The sequence below is a fragment of the Camelina sativa genome, chromosome 9 (assembly GCF_000633955.1).
Source record: "Camelina sativa cultivar DH55 chromosome 9, Cs, whole genome shotgun sequence".
Classification (NCBI taxonomy): Eukaryota; Viridiplantae; Streptophyta; class Magnoliopsida; order Brassicales; family Brassicaceae; genus Camelina; species Camelina sativa.
Genome location: NC_025693.1, coordinates 24,829,033 through 24,837,709, shown reverse-complemented (window position 1 = coordinate 24,837,709; position 8,677 = coordinate 24,829,033). Strand labels below are relative to the sequence as shown.

At 32.2% G+C, this 8,677-nt stretch overlaps 1 protein-coding gene and 1 pseudogene across 3 annotated transcripts; one reads left to right on the top strand and one right to left on the bottom strand.

The window, feature by feature from the left end:
• LOC104715676 overlaps positions 1-8,463 on the bottom strand; it is a 14,149-nt pseudogene extending 5,686 nt beyond the window's left edge.
• Positions 5,878-8,363, top strand: LOC104712120 (putative F-box/FBD/LRR-repeat protein At1g22000). 3 transcript variants are annotated; one of them, XM_010428945.2, is made up of 5 exons: positions 5,878-6,109; positions 6,231-6,314; positions 6,779-7,667; positions 7,776-7,919; positions 8,011-8,363. In XM_010428945.2, the coding sequence occupies exons 3-5, from the start codon at positions 6,798-6,800 to the stop codon at positions 8,284-8,286; spliced, it is 1,290 nt and encodes a 429-aa protein (XP_010427247.1). In that variant the 5' UTR covers positions 5,878-6,109; positions 6,231-6,314; positions 6,779-6,797; the 3' UTR covers positions 8,287-8,363. The 3 variants fall into 3 exon arrangements, with proteins under 3 accessions (XP_010427247.1, XP_010427248.1, XP_010427246.1); XM_010428946.2 differs by having other exon boundaries at positions 5,879-6,109; positions 6,234-6,314; positions 6,775-7,667; XM_010428944.2 differs by having other exon boundaries at positions 5,879-6,109; positions 6,775-7,667.

The following is an 8,677-nucleotide window of genomic DNA, read 5'->3' as shown; positions in this document are numbered from 1 at the left end:
AAAAAAAAAAAAAAAAAAGTCAAACCGTTAAAAGTCAAAAATAAATGGCGAAACAGGTCAAGAAAACAAAAAAAAAACACGATGGCCCCCGCGAGTATTCGCTTCTTTCTTCTCTCTCTAAAAAAAAAAGAAACAAATCCAACGTCTCCGTCTCTTCTCTCTTCTTCAAACGCGTCTTCTTCTTCTTCTTCTTCTTCTTCTCCTTCTCTATTTTAACCCTTTCATCGTCGCTTTTTCACCTCTAGTGTATCCACATTGATCTTAAGAACCCTTGCTTTTGTTGCATTATATAAGAGATCACTACAAGAAAAGTTGGCTATAACCACAAAAATATATGTGTATATGCCCATAAATGTCGTGGCTATTGTCTTGATAGCATCGGATAGCTACAACAAAAATTTGTAGCTAATTATTTTCGTAGCTATTCGCTGAAAATTAGCCACGGATTTTCCACAAGATATTTTGTAGATAATTTGCCACAGTTTTGCCGCAAACGTGTTTGTAGCGTGAACTAACACCTAGTTCCAATAAAATCATGGTTAGCCATTTGTTTACTTTTTCACTAACTAAAAATTAAATTGTATACATTTTTATTAAATGAAAAAATATTAGGGCATGTAACATTATGAACCTATAAAAATTATGATTACTTTCACTATAATTAGTCAATTTTTTTTATATTTTTCAATAAGTTAGTTTGACATAGTTATAGGTCTACTCTAATATCCTATTTTTGCTACACTTTGGGGGGTTATGGTACCAGATTTTAGAGAGTAATTCCTAAGAATATTATTATAGAACTTGGGTTTATTTAAACAAAAAGAAAAAAAAAGAGTCAAACCGTTAAAAATCAAAAATAAATGGTGAAACAGGTAAAGAGAACAAAACAAATAAAAAACACGATGGCCCCCGCGAGTATCGCTTCTTTCTACTCTCTCTAAAAAAAATAAAGAAAGAAACAAATCCAACGTCTCCATCTCTTTTCTCTTCTTTCAAACGCGTCTTCTTCTTCTTCTTCTCCTTCTCTATTTTAACCTTTTCATCGTCGCTTTTGCACCTCTAGTGTATCTACATTGATCTTAAAACCCCTTGCTTTTGTTGCATTATATAAGTGACTAACATAACAAGCACACAACAATAACATCAACACAAGTTCTGACCTTTGCTTGCATAATCAAATTAGAGGTTGTATAAATGAACTTCATTTTCCCCATCCACTAAATCAGACTTCAGATGCTGCTTCGTTGGGTTAACTACTTCCACCTTACGTTACGTGCTAACTTTCTCCATGCAAACAAAAGTCATTTAGAATTGTTTATCACTTATTATCAAAAGTGCCAGGTGAAAGAGACCATGTATGGAGAGAGTTGAGACAATGCTGTGAGAAGAACATGCTTTTGAACTCAGAGAACGAGACATTGAAAGGGATGGTAGAGAAATTGGAGGAGAAGGTATTAGAGAAAGAAGGAGAGATGACAATACTACAAGACACAATCGGAAGCAAGCATCTCAACCTTCTCTTAAGTCCTGATTTCTTGGTCTAAGAGTTTTTTTTTTCTTTCTTTTTCCTTGTTCATAATTCTCAGAGTTTTTCAGAATTTGGCTTAATTTTTTTTTCACACCTTAGTCATTGTTTCTTAGATGATTGGTCAATTCTTTTGGGGTTTATAGATATGATTTTTTCTTTTTTTTTTTCTTTTTTCTTTGGGATTTGATTATCTCAAAGGGATTCTTTAGTCTCAGATTTGTACTTAAAAGGGGTTTATAAATACTTAGGAGTGAAGTTTATGAATCTATATATAATAGCAAACTCATTTTTTGTGTCAACTTTTAATCCAACAGATGAGATTAGTTCTATTTTTAATTCAACGGTTTAAAATTATTAACCGTGTCTTTTGGTCGTACCCCCATCTTTCAATTATCACACCTCTTCATTTTTACATTTCTTTGTTTTACCTCCATGTTTCAAAAATCACATCTTTTAATTTTTACACCTTTTTATTTTGTACCTCTATGTGTTACACCTCTTTGTTATACCTCCATGTTTCAAAAATCACATCTATTAGTTTTTATACATTTTTTTTTCACACCTCTTTGTTGTACATCTTGTTTCAAAAATCACATCTTTTAATTTTTACACCTTTTTATTTCACACCTTTATGTCTTACATCTCTTTATTTATTATATATAAACTTATTTGGACTACATAAACATGTTTTGAAAAATTGTTTCTGAGTATTTTCAAAAGTTACAAGTTAATAAATAAAACTAAAAAATTGTTTTATTGAAATGGTTTTTAATTAACAAGCATCAATTTCTAATTTAAGGTAATTTTATTTTTTCATTTCGTTGTTAAAGATTAATAAAGACACAAGAAAGATTTTTGCCATACAGTTTCGTTTTTTGAAATGTGAAACCGTGACACTAGAAAGATTTTTGAAACTCACCGAGTGACAAAGCTTACGAATGACCTGTTAGTGTGTCTTTAATTTTTTTTCGGTTAGATTATTATCTTTTTATTACTGTTAGTGTACGTGGAACAAAATATGAGTGTACGTGGCTTTCTTTTTATTACCGTCAGTGTCACAATGTTTTCTTTTTTTATTAAGTTGGGAAAGAGTATAATATTCAATCATATAAAGTTTATTGTAGGACAGTACCCTCCCGAAAGTCAATAATATAAATATCGTCATCTTCTTCGCCCAGAGTACAACCCGACTCGTGGTCACTCAGTGACGGTAACCGGAAAAACCAAAACCGAGATACGATAGACATGATGACATGCAGTGGTACTAGAGTTATGGATAAGCCAAATTTTTTTAACAAACATAGTATAATTTTATATATGTTCTATTATTGACTTATTTAACCTATTTAATTTTTTTTTACAAACATGGTATAAATGTATTAATTTTTTTTTGGTTCTTCTTAAGTGCTATGTTTGTCTTTATGTTATCAGTTAGATAATTCACTCAAAATAGCACTTACATTTAATTATTTACTCAAGGTAGCACTTACATTTAATTTCTTCAAGTTAAATAGACTAACAAAAGGACGTGATATCAATATCTATAGCACAAAGGGGCGTAATTTTTTAAATATTGGGCCTGTTCGTTTTGATTTTTGATGAGAAATTTTTTTACAATACAATTATAGGAATTTCTGTCTCAAATGATTTTCTCTTTATAATTTAAAATGTAGCAAGAGTAAAATAGTGTGTCAATGAATAGTTGCTTCTAAGATTTCTTTCGTTAAAAAAATGTAAATATCTAAATTTTCATAGTTTTAATTTTGAAGTAGAATTTTATGAATTTTGGGGGTTAATTTTAATCTAATGGATGAGATTGTTTCTATTATCTCATCTAACGGCTTAGCAATACTAAGATTCCAACAGTTGCAAGTTTTTTTCTAATAATCGTGTTTCTACATCGTACCCCTATCTTTTAAAAATCGCACCTATTAATTTTTATACCTTTTTGTTTCACACCTCTATGTTTTCGCACCTTTTTGTTTATATATACATACATATTTTTATGGATTTTGAAAAGAATTTTTGTTCTTTGAGTATTATTAATGATCTCACCCTTTGTTAATGATATCAAAAGTTGCAAAGTTTCGGTCCAAAAATTGTGTTTCTTCGTTGCACCCCCAACTTTCCATGTTGGCATCTGTTAGTTTCTATCCTTTTCTTTTACACCTCTGATCTAACAATTATGTTTCTTCGTCGTACCCCTAGCTTTCAATATTTGCACTTGTTAATTTTTACACCTTTTTGTTTCACACCTTTTTGTTTCACACCTCTTTATTTTCACACTCTTTGTTTTTATATGTATACATATTTTTATGGACTTTGAAAATAGTGTTTGTTATTTGAGTATATTAATGATCTCACATTTTGTTAATGATCTCAAAATTTGCAAAGTTTCGGTCCAAAATTGTGTTTCTTCGTTGTACCCCCATCTTTCTATGTTGACACCCGTTAGTTTTCACACCTTTTTGTTTTACACCTCTTTGTTTATATAAAATTGCAATGTTTTGATCCAACAATTGTGTTTCTTCGTCGTACCCCTAGCTTTCAATGGTTGCACTTGTTAGTTTTTGCATCTTTTTCTTTCACACCTCTTTGTTTTCACACTTTTTGTTTTTATATAGATACAAATTTTGAAAAGAGTTTATGTTATTTGAGTATTATTAATGATCTCACCCTTTGTTAATGATCTCTAAAGTTGCAAAGTTTATGTCCAAGAATTGTGTTTCTTCGTTGCACCCCCAACTTTCTATGTTGGCTTTCAATGGTTGCACTTGTTAGTTTTCGCACTTTTTTGTTTCACACCTTTGTTTCACACCTCTTTGTTTTCATACATTTTTGTTTATATATATATATATACAGATTTTTATGAATTTTGAAAAGAGTTTTTGTTATTTAAGTATTATTAATGATCTCAAAAGTTACAAAGACTCGATCCAACAATTGTGTTTCTTCGTCGTACCCCTTGATTTCAATGTTTGCACTTGTTAGTTTTTGCACCTTTTTGTTACACACCTTTTTGTTTCACACGTCTTTATTTTCATATTTTTGCATCTCTTCGTCGTACCCCCATCTTTCAAAAATCGCACATATTAATTTTTGCATCTTTTTTTTTTCACACCTCTATGTTTTACACATTTATATTTTACACCTCTTTGTTTATTATATATAAATTTTTATGGAATACAAAAACAAGTTTCGAACTTATTATTTTCTGAGTATTTTTTAAACTTACAAGTTAATAAATAAAATCATAGATTTCTATTTTTATATATTATAGCAAACTTACTTTTAGGGGGTCAATTTAAATATAACGGATGAGATTCTTTTTATTAGCTCATCTAACTGTTTAGATTTGTTAATGATCTTAAAAGTTGCAATATTTTGATCCAACAATTGTGTTTCTTCGTCGTACTCACAGCTTTCAATGTTCACATTAGTTAGTTTTCGCACATTTTTGTTTCACACCTCTTTGTTTATATATATATATTTATGGACCTTGAAAAGAGTTTTTGTTCTTTGAGTACTCTTGAACACCTCCAAATTTAAAAATTCTGAGTATTATTTTCTTTTCAATTTACTAATCAACATTGATTCACTCATCTTTGTTAAAAAAATCGTATTGTTTTATTTATTGATTCATTCATCTAACTTTTGTTTGGTATCGTTTTCCATCTAACCGTATTGATCATCTCTTTCAAGTATTAATTTAGGTAATTAATTGTTATTTCTAATTTTTTATAGATTTATCAGTTTATCAATTTGGTTGGTTGCAGTTGCGCTATGAGCTCTTTCTCCCTGATTTTCTTATTATTTCTTATAAATTTCGATAGAACAATGAGTTAAATTTTATTTTATGTGAATATCTTTCAAAATTAATTATCTAAGTATGATTCAGTAAACCTATATTTTTATGTCTTTAACATTATTCTCTTATTGTTAGTAAATCGATTTTTTATTTTTATATATACAACAAATATTTTATTAAACTAATTTGGTTAATTCATCTTAGTCATTATTTATGACTTTTATATTATATAGTTAAAAAATTATCATAAAATTTTCATTCAAAATGTGAAATTAACAATATAGTCATTTTAAGTTTTCACTTTCTCGTGCGATGGACATCCTAGTTATGATAAAAGAAAATTTGTCAAATCTAATCCGATAAAATTATGATAAGCCATTTGTTTACTTTTTCACTATGTAGAAAAATAAATTGTATAAAGAGAATTTTTTCATTAAATGAAAATTATGAAAATACGGAAGACAAAAGCGAGTGCTTTCCTTTTAATTTACAGATTTTTCCTCTGTTTCGATAATCTTTCAAATTAAAAATAACGTTTTGTTGATGAGAGAGAAATATACGGTACCGGCTCAGCATTTTTCGCTCTCATCAAAACGTTATTTTAAACGCAAACGCAAATACCGGCTCAGCAGCGTTCTCACCAATGTATATTCGCCGCCGGCTTCTCTTGTGTCTCTGTGTAAATATCAGAACAGAATCCGTCACGCTCCTTCTCCTTTCTCTTGCCCAAAATTTCAGTTCTCTCTCTACCCTGTTACTTTTTTTGCCTTTTGGTAATATTCCTATTTGTACTTGACTTTTCTCTGATCTATTTCCTTTTCCTATTAGAACTTACTAGATCGGTTTCAATACTTCATATATATATTTATGCGTTTTTCTGCTGGCTCTCTCAAGGAGGGGTTTTTATCAGGAGGGATTGGCCGCTGATTCGTTAACTTAATAAAGAAAAGAAGAAGAAAAAACACTCCTTTTGTCTTTGTAAGCATTCATTCTCTCCTAAACGGCTAAACCTCTTTAGTATCTTTCTTCCATGAATCGCCTTTTATGAGAATGATTGTACAGTTACAGTAGTAGGTTGTTTTGTTCAAGTAATTTCTAAAGGTTCAACCTTTATGCTTAGATTATTGTTGTTGTTCCATCCTTTATTTGGGTTTCGATTAGTGTTTTTTTTTTTTTTAATATTGCTTTATTGTATTAACAAATCCTTTGATCCTCTCTCTGTGTTGATGAATTGCTTGCTCACACGCTTTTCAACAGTTTAGATACATAAAAATTCCAGCAGTCTTAGATCAAATAACTATGAGAGGCCTTTGAGATGCATTCTCTATCTCTTAGAAACAGAGAGAGAGAGAGAGAGAGAGAGAGCTCTGTTTTTCTTTTTTCTTTTAATTCAATCTTCTTTGCTTCTTCTTGTTAAGTGATGTGGTATTATTTTTAGCTAGCTAGGTGAATGAGAGAGACATGGAGGAGACTATAAAGATATGTGATTTATCCGACGATTTGCTATTGCGGATCTTAATCCTCGTCCCGGCAAAAGATGCGGTGGCCACTGCCATCTTGTCTAAACGATGGCGTTACATCTGGCAGTTGCTGCCTCACCTCACCTTCGAAGAAGAAGACAGCGAGAGCTTTGGTTGGTTTGTTGACAAGACAATGCAACTCCACAAGGCACCGTCACTAATATGCCTGGACGTCGAACTGGGTCCACTATGTCCTGTTGACGTAGATGTAACAAAGTGGGTTGACAAGGCAGTTAACCACAACGTGAGATATTTAGATTTCGCTCTCCTCTGGGAAGGAGAGCCCACAAGCTTCCCTAAAAGCCTTTACACATGCCGCACGCTCATTTCTTTAACTCTGTCCAACCAGATCCTCGTCGATGTCTCTTTCCCGGATGCTAGCCTGCCATCTCTTTTATATCTGAAACTTGTCAAGGTGGTGTACAAAGACGAAGATTCTCTTGCTAGGCTTTTATCATGTTCCCCTGTTCTCCGCGAGCTGGATGTTCAACGACGTGATGAGGATGAAAATTTGACCAACTTTACCGTCAAAGTGCCTTCATTGAAAGAATTTACTTATGGTAGGTTCAGATGGGGCAGTGATAGGTTGAGATGGGGCAGTTATCAGACTGGGGGGTCGTCGTTGGTGATAGATTGCCCTGCACTAACATATTTAAGGATATATGACGATTGGGGATACTATTCTAGTTTGATGGAGAATATGCTTTGCCTTGATGAGGTATACATCAGCCATGTTCCTAACCCTGATGGAAAGTTTCTGAGCTGTCTTTCTTCTGCCAGACTTCTCCGCTTGTATTTATCCGAATCAATGGTAACATCATCATACTCTCTCCTGTGTTCCTTCCTTGTTCCTCAATTGAAGAAGACCTCAAACACTTACTTAATAATAATCTTCTTTGTTTGTTTTGTGTTGTTGCAGGTTGCCTGTTGTAGTAACGCCATTAATTTCTCTCGCCTCATAGATTTAATCTTTGTTACAAACAAGCCAGTACATTGGTTGGAACCTCTTATTTTTATGCTTCAAAACTCCCCTAAACTGAAAATTCTTACCATCGACACCCATGTAAGTGCCCTCATCATCCCTTCCTTCTTCAATCTAAGGTTTGATGAATGATTTTTTACTAAATAAAAACTAATGGTATCAACAATATCAGGGTTCTCCCACATGTTCGTGGAACCAGCCCAGTACTATTCCCCAATGCTTATCGTCTCATCTAGAGATTGTTAGGTGGAAAAGATATCAAGGAAAAGAAGAAGATGAGAAACAACTAATGACATACATTCTCGCTAACTCCAAGTGTTTAAAGACGGTCAAGATCTTCAGCGACGATCTTCAAGAGTGCCAGATAAAGGAGTTAGAATCTATGCCTAGGATTTCAGCATCATCTCAGCTTCTTTATTCTAACGCTAAAGCCGAGTGGGATTTTTAGCTTGGCAAATTAAAACAGACGCATTGGAGAGGGATGTTTTAAAAATACATATCTAAATTAAAATATGTTTGTCTTAATTATGAATTTATGATCATCTCTATCTACTTTTGAAAACAAATACCACAACCTTGTTGGAGTGTATATATAAATCAAACCGGAACCTCGTAGTCGATACATTCAACGATCTCGTCAATGGTTCTTCCTCATAGAATACATATAGAATCGATACCAAATCTCGTTGTATCCGTATAGGACCCCTACAGGTAAGCCAAACCTATTTGGTTATTTACTCCTTCAAGTCCCAACTAATACAACAAGTGTCTATGTATCTTGAAATCTTTTAGAATTGTTCCTTTGAAAAAATCAACAAAGACCATACATTATAGGGAAC